Source organism: Pelodiscus sinensis, chromosome 6 (genome assembly GCF_052426305.1).
Source record: "Pelodiscus sinensis isolate ZL-2025 chromosome 6, ASM5242630v1, whole genome shotgun sequence".
In the NCBI taxonomy this organism is placed as follows: domain Eukaryota; kingdom Metazoa; phylum Chordata; order Testudines; family Trionychidae; genus Pelodiscus; species Pelodiscus sinensis.
In genome coordinates this window covers 73,622,565-73,649,540 of record NC_143057.1, presented here as the reverse complement: position 1 = coordinate 73,649,540, position 26,976 = coordinate 73,622,565, and the positions used below count along the sequence as shown (strand labels likewise).

Sequence of the window (26,976 nt, the reverse complement as noted above, 5' to 3'; positions counted from 1 at the left end):
TTGAAAGTTCAGATATGGTAAAACTAGTTAAAATGAAGTTTGATAAACTAACATGAGAAAGTTAAAATGCTTAATCTGTTTAATAATTTAAATTAAACCAGTCTTCTTAGTTGCAGCACTAGCAAAATGGCGTGGGAGTAATTATACTAATTTCTATTAGTAACTGGTGGTCTGTGGAAAGGTTTGCATTGAGCCAGGTGGTCCATGGACCAAAAAGTTTGAGAACCACTGCGTTAGAGGGTGAATGCTACCCAGGATGCGGCTCTGGGGCTGAGTAGTGGCAGGGGCGGCTGAGGGGGGAGGAAAATGCACGGGGGGGGTTCCCCTTTTCCAAAAGCTACAGGTCTCTGGCAGGAAGGTGAGGGTGCCAGGGACCTGACCCCCATAGGACCCTGCCCCCAGCAGGGCTGGACACACCAGGGTCAGCACCCATCTCACCTCGTCCATTTCCCTGAAATCCCAGTACCCCGAAGCCACCCTGATTCCAGCCCATGCTGGTGATCCAGCATCATGCTCCTCCCTCCCCCCCCCCCCCGCAAAATTGAAGCCAGTGCCAGCTTCCTGTGGGGGAGGGGAGTAGCCCTGAGGCTCCATGCCATATCTGACTTCTGGGAAAGCACAAGCACGCTGCTCCTCTCCTCCCCACAGGAAAAGCCAGAGTGGAGCAGAGCCTAGGGCAGGAGACCAAGCAGGGAATGCAGTGGAGAGAGCCCCTCCTGGGAAAGCAGCATGGACTAGGGCAGGAAGGTTAAATCTTAGCACACCTCTTCAGAAAGGTTGCCGACCCCTGATCTACACTATGGGAGACCAATGGGAGCACATGCTCCCACTGGCTTCCCTTATTACTCACAGAATAAGGAGTACAGGACGCCAGCGGGGTCTGCCCTCAGTGTTCGAGTTGCAAGTCTACATTAAACACAAATGCTAGAAGATCGACCTCCAGAGCATCAATTTTCTCTATAGTGTAGACATACTTTTAGTGAGGTAAACTGCCCTATACCATCTTTGCCTTCCCACTTCTTTCTTTTATATCCTGTGCAATGCATGGCTCAATTGGATCCAAGGATGTGGTCTTTAGTGAATATTTGATTCAAATTATCCACCTTGAATATTTTAAATAGAAAGGCGGGGGAAAAAATATTTAAATAAATCAAATAAATAAATAAATAGTGTACACTTTTTAATTGTCTAATTACAATTGTATGTGTACACTGGCCAATTAGATTTGCAAATGGGTAATTTGTAATCAATGAATTTACCTGTTTGTACTCAGAATCACAGTAACTACATGTCACCTTACTGGATTTTGAGGGGAGCAGCCAGATCGCTGCTGCACCCATAGGTGGGGGTGTTGTCCCCAGAAAATGGTATAAAAGGGGGGCCATGTGGTCGACGCCATCTTGGTCTTCAGCTCAGCACTTCATCCCAGAGGCAGCATTGCAGGGATCGAAGAGCCCGGAAGAACTGTGGACCCATCCTGATCCTAGGATGCACAACAAGGACTTTTAAACCAGCAGCTGTAACATCTCTGCTAGAGCCTGCATCGAGAACTGGGAGATTCGGTTCATGTAATGTACTATTCTTTAACAACCTTACTCTCATGCTTTTCTTTATTGTAATAATAAACTTTAGATGTTAGATGCTAAAGGATTGGCCCAGCGTGATTTGTGGGTAAGGTCCAAAGGGTAAATTGACCAGGGATTTGTGGCTGGTTTCTTGGAACCGGACAGAACTTGTTCGGGGTAGGTGGGATTGGGTGCTAGGATCATACCTGTGTATGAGGCCCAGGGCCATCTGAGGCACGGATATTGCTGGGGTGTAGGAGGGGTTTTGCTCGGGAGGCTTCAGGCAGGCAGCTGAAGCGCTCTGTGGGACTGGTTTGTGGCCGGTTTGGAGAGGTCACCAGTCTGGGGGCTGTAATGAGCCCCGGATTTGAGCAATTCACCCTGAGCGGACGCCCTCAGCTGTGCCCAGACACGGCCCGGTCCGTCACACTACACTCACAAATTAGGCATTTGATCTCATGCCCATTTTGCATGCACTATTGCATACCTAAACCATCTCAAACTCTGGCCCAATGTTTAACTTTATGTAAGTCATATGACCTCACATTGCCTCAGTTCATCCACCTGTAAAATTAAGCAAGGCAGCTTACTGAAAAAAATTACATGTTGTATTAAGTGTACTCTAGTCTCCCTTTGATCAGTACCATAATGTATAGTACTCACTTATGTCTTTAGACGATATGTTCTTTGGGACAAAGATTTATTTTAGCATTGCTACTTCCTACTGTGTCATTTTGCATAGTCCCCTTATCGCACAACATAATATATATTTATGGCAAAATGTAAGTAATAATACTTCATTTGAGTTCAGTTACACTGATAAGTACATTATTATAGACATAAACAAATCTGTTCTCTACCTTAAAATATTTTTGTCATATAATTATATCATGCACATCTCACAGATGCATAAAATATATTCTTAGGAAAAACTGCCACATGATGTTGTTGCTTGTATTAAGTTAAGGGTATATTTGTGTACTATGTTCCATATTCATATATGTGAAACATATTTGTATACATAGATAACTGCCAAATACTTCAGTTTGGTTTCTGTGTAAACAGGTTGATATTAAAATTAAATACCTGGTAACTTATCTGAATGTTCTACAGATTCAAATTATCAACATATATTTCAGGAAGTGTGTTACTACGCTCCTAGGTCTACCATTTAAAAACAGCACACAAGTGTTAACTATGGCCATAGCTTCTATCAATACAATTAAATAAAGATTTATTCAGCTGAAGAATTCATTGCTATTGATACCTGTTACCTCACTAAGTTGCTTTTCTTAATTTTTACATTACCATAATTGGCATTTTTCCAATGGGTGCTAATTTTAGTTCCGACCATTGGGTTTTGGCCTGTGAATAAAATCTTAAACCTTCCTTTTTCTTGCATCAGGAATTTGGGTTCTAATGGGGGTGCCTCTCTCTGGGCTTGATGTTAAAGTCCTATCATTCTGGTCCCAATTCTCTTTACAGAACCTGACTCTGTCCTTAACTAGTATATAATTCTTGAAGGCAAGCCAAGCCTACAGAATATGCAGGGCAAAATAAAACAAAACTCAAAACCTGATCAAACAAACAAAACCCAACCTTTAAAAAACTTTACAAATCAGCCAAAAGTCCTTCTCAACTTGAAGTATTATTAATGAAATATACTGCTTTCCAAACAGGGCTCTCAAAGTGTTTTATGCCTAATAATACCCATGTATTATCTTTCACCAAGAGATCTCAAAGCACTTTATAAAGTATCATTATCTCAGTTTTACAGATGGAAAAGCTGAGGGAGAGAGAGGTGAAATTAATTTTCCCAAGGTCACACATGAAACCGACAGCAGAGCTGGGAATGGAACCAGGTTTCTTGAGGTCCCTGTCCAGTGCTACTCATTTGCATAGCTTCCCATATGACTAATGGTCCACTGACGCGAAAGGACTTCAGGAGACTGAACATTTACATTTTTCATAGGTTGCACAACCTGTAGCATAAACATTGATATTATGGTAGAATCCATAACCAGCCTGGAGCAGGAAACACTTTTAACCATCCCCACAAGCAGGTATGTTGCTCCTTACCAAGCATATTTTTACGTTCCCCTCTTACTATTCCAAAGCAGAGAAAGAAGAAATTGGCTTCTTGATGGAATTCAAACCTACCTAGTTCCCTTGCCCTGAAAGGGGATAAAGGGAACAAAGATTCTGATATGAAGTTGGAAATTTTAAAAAAGGAAATTTAAATAACAAATTCAAAGTGTGCCAAGGGATATGAAATGAGTTGCAAAACATTAGTATCAGAACATTTTAAGTGAAAAATTTTCTAAATTAAGCAAGTAAAGCAGCTCAGAGCAGCTAAAGCAATATTATACACAAGACATGTAATGTCACTAATAACACTGAAAAGGGAAAATATTATCAAGGGAGACTTAAGCCTGGTGTGCAACAAATTATATCCTAAAACCCCTTCTGGGTGGTTTAATTTTATGTTTTTAAACAATTTGCAGTACTTGCTTTATACCACAAGATTTTTTTTTTAAAAGCTCAGAACACTGTTGCAAATGTAGATAATCTAACAGTAACACTTGGGCAGAGATGACCTTGTCTAGTGGTTATTCAATGGCAGGATTGCCCGAAATGTCTAAATCGAAGTTGACCTGATGGATCAAATCCTATGGGTCTTGAATTTACATTTCACAAGCTTAGTACTCTGCCTGATTTATGATTTACCTCATGAAACTACCAGACAGTTGTACTTTAATGGCTTTACTTTTCTGAGGATAACTGGAGTTCTGACAATGTCATTTAAAATGCACTTACATCTGAGCTGCTAATAGGCCCATAATGATTCTTGATTATGTTTCAATGAAAGGCAATTGAGTGACAGGTAACTGATTTTGAAGATCAAATAACTTTCTGCCGCCCCTACACAGTTCCTAGCTGCTGCACACATTATACGGCAATACAAATGTAGTTGTAAAATAGACAAATATACTGTAACTACCTTATTAAATGAGACACAACATTGGATATTTAAAAGCATTCCAAAGCCACTTAATGCCATTACTAGAAATTTTACACATAGAAACGAAACTTTCAAACAGTTTCAGTAGAAACCAAAGCAAACACCTCTCTACCCATTTCTTTTACATGTGATCTCAGACATGGTTTGTTGATACTTAGGCAGCACCATTTTGCAAGGTTAAGCAAGACTGCAGCTTGTTTTCGCTAAATGTAACTCATGAAGTAAACACAGATTTTTTTTTTGTATACAGACATAAGTACCATCAGCCCATGAATCTATACAGATGTTTAAAAATCCTGAAACAGAAGGCTGATTAATAAATAAATACATACACAATAATAAAATAATAATAATAATATACAGCTATGAGGTACACTTTGCTCATTGTTATAAAAACTCGCTGCTTGTTGAAATGTATTTTACACACTAAACTGTAAGTAAATAATGATAAGACATCACAGTCTGTCTGATAATCTTTGACAACAATTCTAACACTGTCATTGTGGCCACTGGAGAAACCTGCACACACTCAGCCCTGACCCACCGAGCCTTTTATCTGCATGTGTACTCTCCACAGGCCGAGCAAATAAAGGCCAACTGATAATTTACACATGAATCAACTTTCTCTGCAGAGTCGGCACCAGAGACATTTCTTTTCTCTGTTACTGAGAGAAAAGCAGCCAGGTCTGAGCTTGTCTCACCAGAAATCATACAAGTGAAACAGTGATATGTTGGAAAATGGCAGATCAGCAAAGAGAAGCTGTTCCAAACGCCTGATAAAAATGGCAGCCACAAAGGACTAAATGAATATTTAGCCTGAAACAGGACTGACAGTAACAATGAATCTTTATCCTATTCAAAACAGGTAATGTCCTACAAACTGAAATGGAGATACAATCCTGATAGAAGATTACACAAGATACTTGAGTGAATATTGTTAAAGAATTCAACCTACATTTTAACGATGTGAACATCCCATGATTCTTTTATCTAGTTTCTATTTATGCTATATACAGTTAGCTTATGTGACAAAGGATATGCCACATATCTTGCTTATAAAATAGTTGCTATGCAGTGAAATATGGTAGCCAATGATAAAATGTAACTCAAAAATTATTCATGAGAAAAATTAGGCAGAAATGTTACAACATGAAAGCCTCCTGAAAAAGATAAAACGATATTTGTTTCCAATTGAAATCACATGGTAATGAGCAGGGCTCGACAATTAAGGTAATCTACTCACCAAGTAGATTATAGCCCGGCACAGCGTCGCAGCGCAATCAGCGCATGCGCAGCATGCTGAACCGCGTGGCTGGCGAGTGGGGCTCACCGCGGCTCAGCGAGCTCTGGTAATGAGGGCAGGTCCTACAATTTCATAACCACAGTTCCTAATTATTTCCCCCCAGGGTAAGAGAGGTTAGGTAAGGGAATATACGAGTTTGTTAAATAATCAAAGGGCAGAAGCCAGAACCATTTCTACTTAATAAGCTAGGCAAAACACTACTTTTACAATCCAAAGGCAGATACATACCTGATTTCTACAGTTAGTATAATGTTTTTCTTTGTCAAGAAGATAATGTTCCACATGCTGCAAAATACATGTTGATGATGGCTTGGAAGATTTTCTATGCAGTATCATAATGGAAGGATGAAGTGAACAGCATGTTACCAGTGCCAAAAAATGGACTGAAATTTCAGAAGTCAGAGACACCTCACACTATAGCTATGTCTAGACTGCAGACTTCTTTCGGAAAAGATCTGAAAAAACTTCTTCCGAAAGATAGCGTCCAGACTGAATGGATGCTCTCTCGCATGTAAGCTGTGATTGCTGTGGACGGAATGGCCACTAGGACACCTGTGCTTTTTTCCTCTTTCCCCTTCCGAAAGAACTCCCTCTTCCCCGTCCATACATACCTTTTTGCAAAAGAGCACTTTCACAAAAAGGCTTCTTCCTTGTAGAATGAGGATTACCAATGCTGCAAAACCCCTCTGTTCTTTCAATTCTCTTGTGGAAGAATGCAATTTCAGTGTGGACATTCATCACGTTTTGTCGGAAAAACAGCTGTTTTTCCAACAAAACTCTGTAGTCTAGATATACCCTATATCTTTTTCTTACCTCATGTGGAATGATAAGTTGCTCTCTCTATCCTGTCACTTCTTACTTCCTATCCTTTCACATCCTCAATAGGCCTTTCTGGAGGCAGTGCTTCTTGTCAGTGATCACCACGTGGAACCATTTTCGGAGATAGATATAGATATTTGCCTGTATTCTGTTTTCCCCCCTGCCACTGCTCCCTGGTAACTCTCATTCCATTAGCTATTGCCCTTTTCTTTATTCCATTGTGTGATATATTCTCTGTACAAAGAAGTGAGATCATGTCTCAGAATTTGGCTCCTAGATTGTAAGCGCTTCAGGGCACAGATCATGTCTTACTAATTGTTGAAGTGTTTTAATTTAATAACAGCAAAAATAAAAACATTTAAATTTAGAGAGAAAAATAAACCAAATAGTTTGAATGATTGCAGTTATATGCAAGTTTATAAAAAGAGGTGAGCTTTTGAGATTTAAAATAAAAATCACAAAAACTCAGCTGTTGTTCAAACTAACTAAAACAGTTGTAACAAAATTTTCTTTTCCATACAATTATACCCACTCTGATAAATCTGACTCATAGTCCTTAACAAAAATGTTTCCAATTAACATTTTTAATCTCAATTTTTAAATAAAGGAGAACATATTTCTCAAAGCTACAACTGTCTTGTGATTTCAAAACAAAAAATCAATTTTGCTCTTCCAAAAGATTTCTGTTATCTTTGAGAGATGTAGCCATGTATCTTCTGGTATAACGAGGCCTGCTGAATCTAATTGTTCCAATACTTACAATGTGATATATGTAGCGTGAAGAATAACTACACAGGCTGCTGGATACACTGTTAGATTTAGTAACAATATAAACTTATATCAGATCTTAGTTTACTTGTCTGCTAAATGTTTAAGAGCATTACTTGACTGGATGCTAGTGATTTTTGGACTACGTGGTGTTTTGGAGAAGCCAAATGAGCTCTAAGAAATATATTGATACCTCTAGTGTCATACTGTTACAGTGTCAATTATACTAGAGATAAACATGTTGCAATGAGCTAACACATCACTACAAAGACAATCAATTTACAACATTTACATAATTATTATAAGCAACTCTGCATTGAAAAATGTTTCATTTGCATCTCTAAATTTAAGTCATTAATGGAATTTCAAAGCTAAGGTAAAAATCAAATGTAAAATACAGTTTCTTCTTGTGAGATATTTGTGCATGGGAAAACAATACCGCAGGTTGGTTTGTGTTAACTTAGTCAATGGCATCTAAAAGGTCTTGCCCCAATAGCTTACAATCTTCTTCCCCTATAAAATAAACGCCTTAGTGCCTGATTGATTTTTTTCACCTGACTCCAGATAATGCCAGCTGCATGCAAAAGTCAGTCTTGTGTCCTGTTTCCTCTTGTCGTCTACAGGCTTGTCCCAGCTTTCTAGTGAAGATGGAAGCAAGTACCTGCCATAGCTATTTCAGTTACAAGCCTGGCTCAGTTCCCCCATTGGTTCACTGTCAGAGGGAGGATGCTGCTTGAAGAAGAACATGTCACTGTTTTATAAGAGTCTGCAGACTCAAACTCCTTCCCAGGCCTAAGCTTTTGATTCTTTATGACAGGAGACCAGCTATGCTGGGAATAAGGAGTGCATTACACCTGTGGACTTCCTTGATGATGCATCACATGAAGGCTTTTTTGTCTGACTCAAGCATTTCTGAGACTGTGATACCACTGGGACACATGAGGATATTAATTTGTTCTTCATTCTTTCCTCTAAGCCTCTCTCCTGCAAAGCAGAGTGTGCAGAATTGGAACCTTGATGGCCTTGGTCCCCACCGTGATTTAGGGGAAATATCTGAACAATTTTTAAATGTCCACAAGGACCTTTTAGGACAGAAACAGAAATGAATCTCAAGGAACAGGATTGTACAACAGGCTGGATTATTGTGGAAGGGAGCTGACAAAGTGTGATTCCATCTAAAGGTGTTGGTGTATCTCAATCTGGAAGACAGGCAAGTAGGGTACACACAGAAAGAAGCATATAGGGAAAAGTCTGTCTCTTGCCAAATGTGCTAAGGTGCCCATCCTTAGAAAAGGCAAGATGTACTCTTAGTGGTGCCAAGGTGGCCTAGGAATTCCAAGTAACTAATGGTGCCTGACAACAAAGCAATACATTTTCACCTAATGTGGCTAATTCAAAGTTATAGTTAAGAGGTGAGGAAGAGAAGCTGTATCTGTAAATTTATGGCTGAAAGCAAGAGGCCAAACTTTTTGCTCCAATCTCGTAAAAGATCCTTAAGTCTTTACTCAACTCTGCATCATAAAGCAAGGTAAACCTATCTCTACAGCACAGTGCTAAGTTGTTTGGTTACTTATTTATAGTGATTACTTAAACCCTCCCAGCTCTTGCAAGAGATCTCCTCTACAGTCATTAATAGGGGCTCTGAACTTGTCCCACCAAACAAAACAAAGGCTGCCATTCTGTGTCCAATTAGGAACAGGTTAAATCCTCACTATCTGTCCCAGATAAAATTGTATTTCAATCCTAATCCATTACAAGCAGTCCCATCCACCCCATCACACCTAAATAATTTTCTGTCCAACCTTTCAACACGTGTTCTTTCTTTGTCTTCTTTTGCTTTATCTAGCTGAAGATAAGCTCTCAGCTTTCTTTTTCTTTCTTCTCTAGAAGGAAGACTGCATCAAAGATCTCAGGTGGGAAGCTCAAGCAGGATATAGATCCCACATACTTCTGCTGAATCAACCAGATGCCTCCTCTATGCACTTATTTTAATTGACACTTATTTGGGACTTTCAAATTCAGTTCTGTATTGTTTCCTGAGTTCCTGGGAAAAGTTAATTTTATTAGGATCTTTTGTGTTACAGAAGACAGTTATCTTCATTTTTCAAAAGTGCCTACTTCTATTATAGTAATAGAATAGATTTATTGTCTTGACCATTGTGCTGAAAGACAAAGATCCATGCCTCTTGTAGCCAACATTAAAATCATATTCTGATTTATAGGCACCTTAGCTCAAAATCAGTGAAGAACTGAATTAAGCCAAAATTACAAGGGAAGCAGACCATGAACTTTTAGGCACAAGGGTCTCAGATCCCTGAGCTGATGCCGTTATTTAAAGGGGCGGGTGACCACTCTATTGTGAAAATCAACAGGTGAAATAAACAGAATTATGTTCTCAAAATCATATTCAGTCTTTAAACAGGAATAAAATGAACTATTTTTGAAAGTTTTAACACCATTATTTGCATGTAACTAAAAAGATTTTACTTCCTAACATAGATTCTCAATGGATTAGGAAGCCTACTTGGATGATTGCAAAAACTACTTCCTATCCTTTGCCCTATCATTTATCTTCTGCTGAAACAGATTTACCCAATTACCCATCTCAGACCCCAGTAGTTCCCCACAAACCATTCTATCACTTCTTTGATAAGGCTTGGATCTGATGAGAATTGTTTTAAGTATTTGAGTGCATACACGTGTGGTTGGAAAAGCCATGGTGTTAAAAAATAACCCTTGCTCTCTAAGAATTTATCATTAAACCAGCCCCAGAAAGTGCCAATGTGCTTCTGAATGCACTCTGAGACCTTTTTAAGCATTGGAAACAAAAATATTTGTGCTGTAAATTCCATGGGCAAGATTCAACCATGTTTCAACTCTAACTTCCTGATTCTTTTTGTGAAAAGAAAGTAAATATTGTTTAGACAAATGGTTTTCTGAGTTGACTTTGCAAATTCTCAAACAAGCTTTCCTCTTTTACAGTAACAAAGGTACTCAAAATAAAAGCAGGGACCTATATTATTTCCATGGGATATCTGCTATTCTTATCTGTGCATGGATTTATTTATCAGCTGCTAAAAAAATACATGATTATTTAGAATTAGTCTATAAATTGGAGGTGGGAGTGGAGAGAGATAAACAGGACAGGAACAGAAAGGAATGACAGCACAGAATTGGAGCCATACATTGGACAGACCAATCTGTATATTTCATATCTGAAGAGATTCTAACTTGTAAGGGATACATGCAAGAGACACCTAAGCCTAAGGCTGTTTGGGATGCAGAATGTCTATCACAATATATATACCAAGGATGTGCTAACACTGACAAAGATTTGACTTGATTCCTTGTTTTAATTCTGACCATAATCGTACTTCTTCAGTCACCTCTCTCAATCTGCTTTTCCAAATCAGTTGAGCTGGAGGGCAGTGACAATTTTATCCAAAGCTGACACATATGGCTATTGTGAATTGGATAGTACACAGTGTTTTGTCCATATTTTAGTTATCACCACCTGCTCAGAAACCTATGGGTCATTTCTACAACATACAGAGCCTCTTCCCCAATCTGGTAAATGACTGTCCCGAGTCCTTTCTCAAATATGTCTCCAACATGACAACACTACTTAATTTATAAGAAGTAGTGAAGCTGAAAATAAGCACCATGGTCAACTGTAATTGGCAGCTGTCCTAGGGAGAGAGCGTAAATATAGAAATGGTGGATGAATCATCAGTAGCACCAAATGCCATGAAACCATTGTCAAAAAGGAGGTGTATTTTCTGATGGAAGGGCCAAAAAAGTCATACTGGATAAATAGTTTAAAACACTTCAGGTAGGAGATATTACTTTCCTTAATAAGAATACAGCTAGTTAATGAACTTGTGTAAGGTCAGATAACTTCTAAATCAATTTTAAAGTATTAAATAAAAACATAACTAGCTCAGAAATGTACATTTCTATTCAAATTTCTAAAATTTAACATGATTGTTTTGATAAGGTGTGCATTATCAAGGACAAACAAATTCAAAAGTAATTCATCTATAAAATGTTTAAAAATCTATTTCATTTAACAGTTTGTAAAACTTCTGTCTCTTACACACACACATATACACCTGGTCCTCTTAAACCTGCCAGACACATAAATTATGCAAGCTGAAAACAATTAGTCATTAATAGATATCACAAAGTAGAAGAATATGGATTTAAACTTTAGCATCTAATATTCTTTTAAGGCAGATTAAGTTAATTTAGGGCAAAAGCTTCTAGAGCACAGTTCAAGTGCAAAATACTTCCAATTTATTTTGATTTAGATGTTCGGTGAAAATGTCTTATTGGAACTAGGACGTTTTGTCTGTTGGCAAGACTCAGAAGAATGGTAGCATTTCTGTCCTGTATCAAGTTGCATATCAGGCTTCAGATATGATTGAATATATACCTTCCATACTTCTATTGTTCCTCACTAAAGTTTCTTTTAATTTATTAAACACAATCTATATTGCAAAAACAATTAGAAGAATTAAAATAGAACCATTTATATGGCTGTTTAAGCAGCATTACTCATTTGACACTGATGGTTCTGTTTTGGGATACAGAATATAAAGCCATTTCCTCAAGATATTTTGTGTTCAGCATAAAATATTAAAAATATCTCATTTCCATGAGATCTGGTGGGAGTTCATGACAGCTGTGTTGTTTCTTTTTTTCCAAATTTTACAGCATTATTGTGTCCAATTAGTCTTGATGATTTACCCATGACAGCAAGAACTTCTTGAGAGGAAAGAAAAAGTAGATCACCATCTCAGGAGCAAACAATACACTGGGCTAAGATAGTGGGAAGAGGAGGAAAGGAGAGGAGAGGGAGGCACTGATTTTAACTGTTTTACAAAAAATGCCCACACATAGCCCAGAGAGCTTTCACTTATTTATACCCCACCATAAGCTCCATCGTTTTGCCTTTAGCACTACAAAACAGACAGCCTTGGTACAAAGTGTTCTCCAGGTGTTAGCTTAGCAGTTGTGTCACTATTTCTTATTTATAACCTCTGTCTAGTAATAGAAGACAAATTACTATAAACGAGGTAGATTCGATTAAACAAGTCTTCTAAAGACAAAAGGGTGCACAGCTGAGTGTCATTACCTTCTGTGTCCCTTCTCCAAGCTAAATACCCAGATTATAAAACATTCAAATAAAAATCTGATCTGATCTATGGAAGTCTTCATATCAGAACTTTCAATTTCATTTCTCTTTGTGATGATTTCCCCCTCTTTGGTAATGGGCCCAGAGTAGTTTAATGTAAAAACATACTTGGTCTAATGTCTTATCTGATTCCTTAAAATATACTGATAGTATTAAAGTCTGCTAATAGCAAGAGTAGTAATTATGTGCTAAGGAATTTACTAGGCAACACTTTAACCATGTAGCTACAAGAAAAATAAAGGTGATAAATGAATAGGATAGCAAATGAATACTAACTCATTTGTCTTAAGTATAAGTAAGATTTAAAAGTTAAGATTTGTAAAGTTTCAATTAAAACATTTATGCTATTTATTTCACCTGATTGTAGCCCCATATGGCAAGGTCAGCCCTTTCAGTGAACAAACAGCTCAGTCGCCTCCAGTGTAGCTGTTATCTTCCTCAACAAGGGGAGACATTTGGCACAGCCTAAAGCTGGGGCATGAACCCTGGCTAAGCTTAAGACATTTATCTGACAGCATCAGCTGACACTCCACAAACACATTTGCTCTCCATGACCCCAGAGCATTCGTGATTAATCAAAAATGTATCTTGGATCTTGAGAACAAGCTACAAGCAGGCACATATACACAAAAAAAGAATATGCTCTAGATCTTGCTTATCGACTCAAGAGGTATATTGAATTTAGAAATAGCAAATAGAATAAAATGATCAATATGTTCTCACTTGTCCATGGAAGAGCAAACTTTACCCCTCGAGCAACAAACATTGATCATGTAAATGTTTTGGAACCACTTTCGAGTAAAGAAAGCAAAACCATCATTTTTTTAAAAAATGTTGAGGGGAGGGGAATGAAAGGGAAGAATCACAGAGGTGTGTATGCTATAATTTAGTTGGAAAGTGTGTAAACAACATTTAAAGATATAAAGTACACAGCACACAACACTACTGCAGTCTTTTTTCCATTATTCTGTACTGCTAAAACCCAATTTTGGTAGCATGTTGCCAAGTGATCTTAATAAAACATTATGAAGGAGACTTTAAAACTTAATGAAGGCACATAATCTGCTTCAGAGAAAACTCCCTGCCTTAATTTAAATGAGACACAGTTATAACATATCCCCCATGCACTGTTTACAATTTATAATTTATGTCTTTCAGTTCAAATATGCTACTTTCTGCAGTCATCTGCTAAATGATATGATTAGCATTTGAATACTGTAATATTCTACTTCTAAACAGTCAGAGTAGTATGAGGCAGTGAATTTCTATTTTAATACTTTTATGCCACTTTCTAATAAGAATACTACACTCTAATTAGGTATGCAGGAAGAAATTATGTGCCCCACCCAAGTTAATTTGAAGATGGTTATATCTTTATAACAACTCCCCACAATTGCACTTATTAAATCACATTCTTTCCTGATTACCTACTGCTTAGGTTACAAGTCTTTTGTGCTCATACAGCACTATCATTCTACCAGAGAAAAACTACTGTACATGTTCTAGTCCCTGTTGGCACGACAAACAAACTTTCATAGCATGTGCTCTCTCTATAAAGTGGTGGTACTAATTAGAAGATATAAACTCATGCTGAGGCATGATATGAATTGGCTTTATGCATCTACTAAGCTCACAGCAGTATTAGATTTATGCTGTTGATGGCTTGAACTAATATTCAACTAAAAATTTACACATTTTTAAATCTGCAGAAAAATGAAACAAAAATGACTGTATTAATACAAATCAGCAGACCTCACTAACCCATACTCCATTAATCTGTACACTTTATAAATAATACAAATAGGCAGTTTCCTCACTTTTCAACAAAGATTTAGTAGCAGAATATGTTAGTGAAATCTTATGTTAATATTATTTAGTACTTATATATCACTTTTCCATGGGCAGGTCTCAAAAGGCAGAACAAAAGGGATGGTGGGGGAAGAGGGGGATTAAATGTGGAAACCTAGGCACAAAGAGATGCATAACTTGCCCAGTGTTTGACTGACAGAGCCAGTCAATAGCCATAGTCCAGCTCTCTATACTATGCCCTAGTTACTGGACCAGACAGCAGTATATCACAGCCCACTTATTAGCACATCATGGAGCATTGTAATCAATAATTAAAACTAGCTGCTACAAATAAAGCAACAAAGTACATCTAGTCATGAATTTTTGTTCATTTATGTACGTACTTTTTGACAAAATTCAGTTGTTTATAATGGGTTTCTTTGTGAGAATGAACTAGTGAGGTTCCAGTGAACCCCAATTTCAGTCTCCCATACGTTTACCTTAGTGAAACTCTTAAAATGTGAATTGTTAGCACTAGACATCACAGCTGTATGTTTTGACATCCATGGTGAAAATGAGCAGAAAATCTAACTGTTCCATATCAAGAAATATTTTTACTAGTGCTAATGTGCCTTAAATACCTTGTTCCACAGATGAGTGGCCTGGCACCTGCTGCATGAGAAATAGCCAATTACTGTTCAGTGTCTCTAATTTTCTGATTCAATTAGCATGCTTCAGAGCTTTCCAGTTTAATTGCAAACTACTTCACAGTTAGCTCTCTGATTAATCATTGCCCATCTGCAAGCCATCGCAAAACTTAGTGGAACAAATTTGTGTACTTTGGAATGCTGGGAGCTTAGCAAATCAAACTTGTTTTGGTATATAAAGCTTTAATTTTGTTTGCCCTTTTCAGCTGCACTTGTAAGAAGCTCTGTACTGATTAAACAGGAAGTCCGGACAATAATATGCTACATTATGCATATAATTACTGTAAATACAGCCGAGACTGTAGAAACATCATTTAAGGTTAGGCTCTAACGTGTATGTAGTAGGGGGTCAAGAAAACACATTTGGAATCAATTTCTTTCCATTACAACAGAAAGCAAGTGTCATAAAAATAAACATGTGATGTAATTCTAACACCTGTATCCCTGCTGGCATTTTTGAATTATTATGTTCTTACATAATCACAATAAATATTTCTTATTTCTTTTAGTTATCAGTAATTAACTTTTAAAAAGTTTGCAGAAGGTACTCAAGAAGTGTTACTCTAGTGCGGTGGTTCCCAAACTTTCTGGCATCACGCCTCCTTTTTTGATTTTTGAAAAACCCTCATGCCCCCGCCCCCACCCCCCAGAATTTCCAAAAAAAGGAACTGAGCGGGGCAGCAAAACTTGATGGCGGAGGAGGCTGGGTCGCCTCACGCCCCCTCCCTGGAACTTCATGTCCCCCGGGGGGCACGCCCCCAGTTTGGAAACCTATGCTCTAGTGATTCATTTTTTCCCTATGTATTTTCAGCTTAAAGAGAAGAATATTCAGGTAATATTAGAAAATAATTATTTTTGTTGTCGTTGAAGCTGATTTTTCTTTTGCATATTGCTACTACAACACAAAGTGACCCCATATAATTTCAATATTTTAGAACCATATTATTTATAAGGCTAAGTTTCAAATATATGTGCATAAATTGCATGAACCAAATAGGTAGGCCACTACATGATATAATGGGAAACGGGAAATTAAATATAGAATTACCTATTTTGCACTCACATGCACATGCAATTTTTGAAAATGTAGCCCTATATCTCTCAATTCAGCAAAGTTTTTAAGCACACGCTTATCTTTATTTAAATGCCTGAGTCATCATTCCTGAAAGCTGCTCAGGACCCTCAACTTATATTCACTCCAATGGGAGATAAAGAGTGCAGGCAGCAACTCATAGGATTGAGCTATAGGTGATTTACTGAATCACACCTATGCTGTAAATTCCATTTTCTGAAAACCTTTTCCTGTAAAATCATATAAATATTTTCCTGCATTTTAGTAAAAGAATTTTTAAAAGATTCTTCTTTTAAATAAACAAAAGACCCCACCCTGCTAAATTCTTATACAATAATTAAAATCTTACCAAACCAATGCAGTGTGGACCCCAATTTTATAGGCTATATTAGGGTTTTATAATGAGTGGAAACAATATCACTGGAAATAATTATCTTCTGCAACTTTACCCAAGACAATCATATTATCTTATGCTAATGCTGAAGAAGCCAATATATTACTACAGGTTGAACCTCTTTAGTCCTGCACTCTCTGGTCCAGCAACATCTGAGGTCCAGCATGGTTTTAGTTAGCCAGGTATCCGCTTATCATGGCTGTGGCCAAGTTTTCCACAGTTCCATCAAGTTTGCTTACAGCCACCCATCCTGGCTCTCAGTCTACTGTGCTCTTATTTAGCTCTTCTTTACTCATAAATGTCTTCTAAGAATCCAGGAAGCAGTAGTGTTGGTAATGCTTCTAAACAATATTGACAACCCATGGCAAATTCTCTGGTTCAGCACTGATCAGGTCCCGAGGGTGCTGGACTAGAGAGATTCAACCTGTACTGAATAGAAGATGGAATATAGCATTTCAACAGGGTCCTGAGATATTGAAATTTACAGTGGAGAGCTTTTTCAGTATAGTCATTTTTACAGGTTTTTAAGGTTTTACCAAAGCCACATATAGTTAGATTCATGGTAACTAAGGGCCCATACACTCAGGCAACTACTTTTATAGGTGGAGCTTCAGGGATTAGCCAAGTTAGCCTGTTACAGAAAAAAAACATATGGTCTGGTAGCACTTTACAGACTAACAAAACATGTAGATGGTATCATGAGCTTTCGTGGGCACAGTCCACTTTTCTCACAAAAGCTCATGATACCATCTCATGTGTGGCACATGCAAAATGTGATGTTGTGTTGTGGTTTAAAGATTTTATTGGCACTATCTTGGAATAACCTGAATAGCTCACCCATAATTTCTTCCCTCGTAAGTAATACAGACATTACAACCCCCTTCCTAAACAACAAAACTTGATGTTATCACATATGATTAATCTATTTGAGCATACAGAATGTGAGAGGGAGTATATTTGCAGAGTAAAGGTTTTGTCTTTTATATAAAATTGGATTATATATTTAAGATATGTACATTGGATTCACGCTGAGGTACATGATTTACTCTGTGGGAAACAGAATTTTGCTGGTCTTTCAAGAGTCTTAAATGTAAGAAGATATTTTTATCCTGAAGTCAATGTAGCTTCTATTATCTGTTCTCCTGAAACATAATCATGTTTAGCTCATCTGCTATGGACAGCTCCCAAATTAATGGTGGGGACATTCAGAAAATGATGGCTATTATACCATGCACCCAAACTGTGATTTTATGTAGTGTCTCAAACTGAAGTGCATATCATCTAAATCTTTACAGCACTGCTTAAAAATTTAAGCCACATGATGCCCATTAAAATCAAGGCAAGACAGGTAGCTAAAACCCTGTAATACTCTTTGATATATACTCCACATATTGGTTATAGTCTCAACTCAGTGTGCGGGAATTTGTGTTTAGAATTTTGTGGCCATGCTATACTATCACTCCAGGAAACATGACTGTATTATTCCCATCACTTTCACTGACAACTTTTCATGTCTAAATCTAATTCACAATTGCCTTCCCTGGATGAGATATTCATTCCCTCTCTGGCCCTTTCACATTGGGTAAAGTAGCCAAAGCAGCATAAAAGGGTTCCAAAAGCCTTGGATCCAGCCACTGGAAAATACTCCTGGCATAGAAACTAAAGGCTGCCAGCTGCAGGGATCAGCCCACAAGCTCTGGCATGGGGACAGGGAGGGTGATTAGGGGATTTTGGGCAGCCACAAAGGCTACCATAACTTAGGCTTAGGAGCTGTCTTCTAAATTATGTCAAGGGCTACTCTAGTCTCAGAAGCCATCCAGAATCAAAAGATCCAAAGTCTTAATTCCACTATCCCAGGTTGCAAATTCTGTTCTGAGATTCTCAGGTAGGGCAAACTACAGCTTATAGGTCACATCTGGTCAATCAGCCATTTTTATCTGGCCCTTGAGATCCCTTGAAGAGTAGGGTAGGGACTCCATGGATTCTGTGTGGCTCCCAGAAGCAGCAGCATGTTCCTCTTCTAGCTCCTATGCATTGGGGCAGCATGAAGGCTCTGGTTCCCAAGGTTCATTGGCTGGGAACTGTGACCAATGGGAGATGCAGGGGCAGCCCCTTTTGACCATGGGGCAGCACACTGAGCCACCTGGTTGCACCGCCATGTAGGAGCCAGATGAGGACATGCTGCAGTCCCTGTAAATTGCTTGTGTAAAGTGCAGGCCACACTCTGAACCCCGGCCTGTTACCATGCCCCAACTCCCTGCCCCAGACCTGATCTATCTACTGCCCTCTGAACCCCTCAATCCCAGCCCTGAGTATCCTTCTGTACCCCAAACCCATCATTCACAGCACCTGCCCCACCCCAGGCCCTCATGCCCCAGCTGAAGCCTCACCATATTCCAACCCCCTGCACCAAACTAGAGCCCCCTCCTATCCTTTGAACCACTTGAATCCAGTCTGGAGCCCCCGCCTGCAACATGAACTCATTTTTGGCTCCACCCGAGGGCCCAAACCCCTGCCTGAACCCCAATGCAATTTTGTGAGCATTCATGGCCTGCCATACAATTTCCATATGCTGATGTGTCCTTCAGCTCAAAAAGTTTGCCAATGTTTGTTATAAGGCCTTGTATTCAAGGGAGAATTTTCCCTTCATAGCTATAGTGAGAACTATTTTGCTATCAGTATTCCAGTATAGTTTTAATATTCTGGTATAACTCTTCGATGTGGACATCATTTCAGAACGAAACCCAATTCTGTTCTAGAATAGTCACTTTCCTTTGGACGTGGAGTAATTATTCTGGAATACAATTACTTTTATTCTGGAACATTATTTCTATAAGGGCTTATTGACACTACAGAAAAGATAGAAGCTGCTTCAGTTGATCTTCTGGGGTTTGAATTAGCAGGTCTAGTGAAGACACGCTAATTTGAACTGAGAGGGTGTTCCCATCAGCACCAGTAGTCCTGTTCCTCATGAGGAGTAAGAGAAGTAGATGGGAGCATGTGCTCCCATCGACTTCCCCTGTGTGCATGATTCCAAAACACGATTTAAAATCCTTTGACTCTAGCTACGTAATTAATGTAGTTGTGTATCTTAAGTCAAGTTTCCCTTTCAGTATAGAACCAGGCCTTAGGGATTAATTATGGTGGGAAATGATTCCACATGGACAAAGCCCAAAAGGCACAGCATGTAATCTTATCCTGTCATTACCAAACTTGTCTATGGGCTTGCAACACCACTTCTTTCAATATCTTAATCCTATTTACTAACTGTTTCCTTCAGCCAGAACTTGTTCCCACTTCTTTCACTTTATTTTCCATTTGTGATCATTTGTGACCATCAAGAAATGCTCTTTTCTTACACACTCAAACTCAAAACATCAACATTTTTGTTTGAATTCAGATTGTTTTGCTTTGATGAGAAAAATCTTATTTCCTCTTAATTTTAAACATTTCTTTACTTTTTTTATTCAAAAATTGTGAGGAAAGTTAAACATCTGAGGCAATGTGTGTGTGTGAAAACCTGGTCTTGCTTTTCCCTTTTTCTTTAATTAGGCAAAAGTTTAAAAAGTTACAAGAGAAAATGAAGGAGAATTTTTTAAAAAATATCTTCTCCATATTACTAGTAGTGTTAACATTTTATCATAAGTTTGAAATGAATCATTTATTGAAAATAAAAAGATGTTTTCCCATAAAAAATTTTTTTTGCAAAAAAATTCCACATTTGATGAAATCCCTTCCCCTTTTTAACAAAAAGCTTTTCATGGAAAAATCATTACTAGATCTATCAGCATTTAAGAAAGATAATTAAAATTCAAGAAACTCAGAAGACAACAAACTTGCTTCTAATGAAAACTGCAGCTTCCTTCTGTAACCCAATTCCAGCACTTGGTAACACTTTGAAACAGCCTGACTGCTTTTCAGCTAAATTTGACTGTGGGAAACAGGAGAAAGAGGCATATTTTAGTCCTTTTTATCATGCACCTATAAATCCTCCAGCATTAGAAAGACTGGGAATACACAATTAAGGGACTCCAGCTACTTCACCATGACCAGGTGGAAAGTAACCTTCCACTGGCATGCCAAACATTTTCAATTCCATCAGCCTCCGCCAGGGACACATAATCTTCCCACTACAGGCACTATCATGACTATCAACAGCAATGTTCGCTCCAACACATTGGCCGCTCCACAGAATTCCCAAAGGGAAAGTGTAACTTTAAAAAATGCAAAATTAGGCCAAATCCTGAAATTTAAAATGCACAGGGACTTTCTGTGCCTGCAAAAAAATTAGGGCACTTCTACAATAGGCAGAAGATCAATACTGCTGCAGTCGATCTTCTGGGGTTCGATTTAGCAGGTGTAGTATAGATCCACTGGATCGAACCGAAAAGATGCCCCCATCAGTGCTAGTACTCCTGCTCCTCATGAGAAGTAAGGGAAGTTGATGGGAACATTTGCTCCCATTGCTCTCCCACTGTGTGGACAGCATGAAAACGCGATGTAAGATACTTATGAGTTACTTCTTATTTCGACTTTCCAATGTAGCGTAGACCAGGCCTTAGTGAAGTAAACAGACTCCACTTAGATGCCACAGACTGCATTGCCAATTGCTGGAACTTACTTATTTTTATTGCAATCCAGTTTCAACTGACACTGCAAATGAAGGTTGCATTGGTGCTAAATAAATGTCTTGAGTAAATTTGGGAGGCATAAATTATGCAGAAATAAAAAGACTCAAAGAATTAATAAATAGATGACCTGCAACAGACAATGGATGCTATTCACAAATATATTGAGAAAAATCTAAACCTTGTTGTTTATTCTTCCCCAAAGACCTCATTCCTCTGACTCCCTATAAACATGTGGCAATCTTCCTGTTAACACCCATAGCTGGCTAAACGGGGAAACAAATCTGAGAAGCCATGGTCCACACAATTTATGCAAAGTTCAGTATACACTAAAGGATTTACCACCTGGAATGATGGAGGATGTTGGTTAGTCAAAAATTCCTGTTAATTTAAAGTTATACTTATCAATGGAACACCGTGTACTTTTGCATCAAAACATTACTATTCTTGCCTCTTTTCAAGAACAACAGTTGTACAGGTATCTATCTATTTTCTGCATCTATTTTCTCTTTTCATGTCAACACAACTTTCTTATGCTATTCTCCTTTGCTTTTTACTGTTATTTTGTATGCCATAATGGTAGGATGGTGTTAATATTTTAAGATAAACATAGGACAAGACATCAAGGAAGACACTAATTGATCACAAAGGCAGATACAAATAGAAAGAATAGCTTAGGGCCAAGGCCCATGGCTTTCTTAGCTAATGTCAGAGTAGTCTGATTGCCTTCAGAAATTCAAACAGCTTCAGCAGAGATAATTAGCTTTGGCATCAGTTTAAAAATGCCTGTTTCTAAAGCTTTTTGGTTGGTAAATTGCTGGTTAACACAGTTTTTACTGTATAACATGTTCCATGCATTCACTCTAGTTTTATGCACAGTGATTGTGATGTACTCTATTCTCATCTTCTATTGATGTAAAAATGCCATATTCCTTGTTAAGTAAAACAGAAAACTTTTTTTTTCCCAATAAAATCTTAAAACAACCAATTAGGAAATTGGAATCACAATCTATATACCATCCATCTTCCTACTAATATCTTTAGCAATAAGCTATCAATGTATTTAATATAAATTTGATAAATATTTATAGTTATTCATATTCATGTAAAATAATTTCTACTGGATAACTTGACCATTTCAGCTCCTTCTTTTAGGGGGCTTTTCAGCTATTGGTCCTAAGGTTGGAACTAAGCAAGGGGAAATAACAGAACTTCTCAGTGGTAGGCCCCAAGTTTTGGATTTGACTCCCACTGGGAATCTGTTATCACAGCACTTTTATTCCAGGAAGCAAAAGGTATCTCTTTGCTTAGATGTTTCTGTAAACATTAACAATGAGTCTGAGTTTGTAATTCCTGGTGGTGAATGTATGTAAATCAATTCAGTCATTTATGGGGGAAATGGACTTAGGAAATGTTTATGTTTTATTTTGACATGACACTGATACCACAAATAGATGTGCAACATCAAGATAACAGAGTTTTTATGGTGAGATGAATCACATTAGAACATAAATGATAGGAGAAACTATAGTATTATGTTAGATAAGCATCTTAGGGTCAATATTTATGGTTGCATTTGTGGTCTATCCATAGAATGGATTAAATAGGCCAGGTGAGCAAAACCATTTGGTCAGGATGATAGATATGGTAGAGTGGCTTTGAAGGGCATATTAAAGAGCATAGAGGTTTGGAAGATTTGCTATCGTGATGAGGTCAAGGCCAGATGGCTAGAAGAAAGTAACAGAAAGCAGGTATATTAGCCCCAGATTAAATAAATCCCTGTTTCCCTGGTAACGAAACAAGTTAATTAAGACACCTGGAAGCAATCAAGAACTTGCATTAATCAGTGGAGACAGGGCAATTAAAACACCTGGAGGCAATCAAGAAACTGTTAGAACCATCTGAGACAGTTAGATTAATTAAGACACCTGGAAACAATCTAGAACCTTCTAGAACCAGCTGAGACTGTTAAGATTTGATTGGGACTCCAGCAGGTAATCAAGGACCAGCTGTAACTGGTTAAAAACCTCTTTAGTCAGTTTAGTGGCACATACCAGGAGTGGTGGGAGGACAATGTATTGCAGGAGATGCTGTCAGGTACCAGGAGTGAACCCTGCAGATACAAAGGAGAGAAGACTACCTGAGAAACAGCCCTTTTGGGCCCCAGAAGTCAAAAGGAGCTAAACCTCCCCTAGAGGGGAGAGACTGAATTAAGAAATCTAGTCTTATTGCCTCCACGTGCAAAGAGGCCATTACAGACTCAGAAATTTTTCTCCTCCCTTTCCTGCCCCTGATATGCTAATGAGGACTGTGGGTAAATCTGACTAAAGCTTGCCCCAGAAGCAAACAGGTTAGGCTGAGAGCTATAGTAAGCCACTGAGGTGAGCAATTAGACTGGGAGTTGCTGTTTTCCCCAAAAGGGAAGAGAGAACTCAGCCTACCACTACCCAGAAGCACAGGACTTACTGAGTGAAATTAGGAGCTGTGTCACACTATATAGAAAGCCACCTCAGAATATAAGATAGGATATCCTAAGTTCCAGTTCCAGTTGTGGTTCTTATTTGCTGGGTAGATTCAGGGCATGTCTTCACAGTAGGGTAATGTTCCCTCAAGGGAAGTGGTTTCTAAAGTGTACTAACATGTACATTAATTGGTCTGCGTAGGCCCTACTGATGTGCATACCGGTTCTGTAATGTGCTTTAACATAGTGTTGTTTGAAATGGTATTATATTAAAACACACCAGGGAACCTTTACTATACACCAACACTATCTATGCTGACCAAATGGCGAGTAAAACCTTAGTGCATGTTAGCAATCATATTCCCTTAGTGTGCATTAGCCCACTGAGCAGACAAGTCCTATTTAGGACAGAGTGGTATTGCTAAATAAATTATCATTAATAAAATCCTTGAATCCAAACCAAAGACTAAACAAATAAGAGAATCATAATTTGGTGTCATAGTCATACTTTGGAACTATCTTAAGGAGACCTTGTGTCCTATTTTCTTATGTTCTTTCCACATGCCTGAGAACCAGCCAGACATTTTTATCTCCACATAGAAGAAAAACAATAGGATCCATCTGACGTTTGTCCCACAGCAGAATAATATTGTACATGCTTGTTTGTTTATCGCAATAATATCTATATAATACTGTGCTATAATTTTATTCTTTTTAATACCCCTACTATTTCTTTCTTAAAGTTACTTTAAAATTTTACATTAACAGTTATATTAACATAAATTCAGTACTTTTATTTCAAAATTAATTATTGATATCTACCTTTCAGTAGATATTTATTAGCAAGACAAGTATGTAGATGTTTATGAGTATCCTGCTGCCTTGAGAGACTGTTATTCTAACACGCCAAGTATGTTAGTTCACCACAATTTGCATTGTTATAATAGGTTATTGACTGATTTTAGGTTTAAGGGACTAAGGTAGTATTCAGTAATGACTCTCAGCTACAAGTTTATTGCAAGTGCCCAAGGTTCATTCACCCCAAGCAATTTAGTCAATAACCAATTTTTATACTTCTATCTCCCTCAAAATTCCAAACCAATAATCCCTGGCTTTTTTTTTAATTATTTCAGTATCAGACTAACATTTCCCATGGAAATCAATATGGGTGCGATCCATTAGCCAAAAATCTGCAGCACTGCAATGCAAACATATTAAAAATATTGATCTTGCAGGCTACTGATGTTTTGATTGACTTTAATGTTTGTAAGCAGCAATAACAGAATTTCAATGACTGAAACAAACTTTTGATTAAAATTATAGATTTTTTTTAAAAAATTTGCCATTTTACTGTTCTAAAGGATATCCCATTGCTTACTTGTCTGTCATAAATGAGCACAGTAGTAAACACTTATTCAATCCCTTATTTATAAATATTTTCAGTCAGCCATAACTTGCACATTTTAAAATGCATTTTGAACATTTCTGACATTTCAATCCCACATCACATGATGTCTAAAGTCAATATACATAGGAGTTTGACAAGAGTTTGTGTCCCCTCTTTTTTTCTTGCTTCTTCTGCTCCCTTAGACTCTAGAGCTACTAACAGTGTTTAATATTTTTTTAAAAGTGCCCAAGAAATGTTAATTGATGTTTTCACAGAAGTTGTACATGTTTTTGCTAAAGACATCTTTCCATTTTGGTTCTTCCTTCCTATGCATATTCTCTAACAAAAGAAAATGTCAGGTCCAGCTTACTAAATATGTGCTAATTGGATCTCACTGGGTCTGGGCAGATCAGTCTGGGCAGATGTCTGTTCTTAGCTCTAGGTCAAGATGAGGAAACCTTTTTAAATCAGAGGCTGCTGACCGACAGAAAAACCAGTCTGGGGCCACACACAAGTGGGAAGAAAAGAAAAAAAAACCCAAATCCTCATGGACGTGGACTCTGACTGAGAAGGAGAAAGACACTCCACACATTCCCCTAGAGGAGCCCAGGATAGTAGATCTTGAGTGCTCCAGCCCAAGAGTGCACAATAGTGCAGGCTCCCCAACTCTGGGGAGGTCCTTGAGCCTCGGGGGCAAGATCCAGGCAAGCAGGGGCCTGCTTCTGGCTCCGGGCCTTACATTCGCACCCCTGCTCTAGGTCTGTAAGGTACACTCCCAGCTGTAGAACTTATGTTTGCCACCCTTCTTAAGACATAGGCACACTGCTGCTGACATGTCTTAGATCCAAAAAAATGCCTAGAACCTCTTGAAATCTCAGTTGTTTATACCCACTCCTCAAGAGTTCCACATGCAAATCCTGTGTGAAAACAACAATTCTCCTCTGTGGTGATCCAGGTGTTGGTAATCGTTCTTAGTTGAGATGCTCGATGGATCTTTCAACAGTCCTTTCCAAGGTGTCCCATCTCTCTCTCAAGCAGTACCAGGTCATGATCAGGCTGGTTTTGCAACACAACACAATGGCAGTTATCACACCAAGTGGAAGATAGTGTACAATAATGAAAATCACAAAACAAAATGGAGTTTCTCCTGACACACAGTGTTTTGCAATAATCCAATCTAGAAGTGACAAAGGACAACTGTGGTGAGGACCAGAGCCAGGAGAAGTGGTTCAAATTTGCCCGATGTAGACAAAAGACAGTGTTTTTGACCACTTATGCATCCCGTGACTTCAGTAATCAGGACCCCAAAGGTACATTACTTTATGAACTTCTTGGACAAAGGGTAGGCAACCCTACTAATGAGGCTAAAGACCACTTCCGGAAGCTAGCTAAATAGCTGGAAGGTAGAAAGGATTATTGCAGGTTTGTTGCATTGAATAGGAAGCTATGCAAACTACACATTAAGTATCCAACAATTTATACATTTAAAAAAAGGTAAAAAAGATCAGTTAAGGAAGGGAGTAAATGCTGAATTAGGATTATAAAATGTTAAAAAGTACAAATTTTGAACCTTCAGTGAGATATAAAATAATTAACAGATTATGTTCTTATTCCATGTGGAACAAATGCTTTAAAAGTGCTGGATTGATGTCCTAGAGCCTGCAGTCACTCGTCCTCAGAACAGTTACAGTATAAACAGCAGTAGTTCAAGCGTTCTTACACCACACTGCCAATGTGCTCAACAAGCCTTAAAAAACACCTCTAAGCTGGAGGGTATATTTCATTCTGCTTGTCCATTCAACCTTTGCATGAGGCTGTGAACTGTGCTGTCAAACACTTTCTCTGTGAGATCAATTCATTTCACA

General features: G+C 38.2%; 1 protein-coding gene across 3 annotated transcripts in view; it reads right to left on the bottom strand.

Annotated features, from left to right (window-relative positions):
• Nucleotides 1–26,976, bottom strand: part of ARB2A (ARB2 cotranscriptional regulator A) — a 334,295-nt gene that overhangs the window by 30,348 nt on the left and 276,971 nt on the right. Inside the window, exon 11 of one of the 3 annotated variants that reach the window (XM_075932155.2) lies at nucleotides 23,318–23,376. The exons of the other annotated variants lie outside the window; for them this stretch is intronic. Within the exon in view, the coding sequence (XP_075788270.2) occupies nucleotides 23,357–23,376 (20 nt within the window). The 3' untranslated portion in view covers nucleotides 23,318–23,356. The remainder of the gene's footprint in view (nucleotides 1–23,317; nucleotides 23,377–26,976) is intronic. 3 annotated transcript variants of the gene reach the window in all.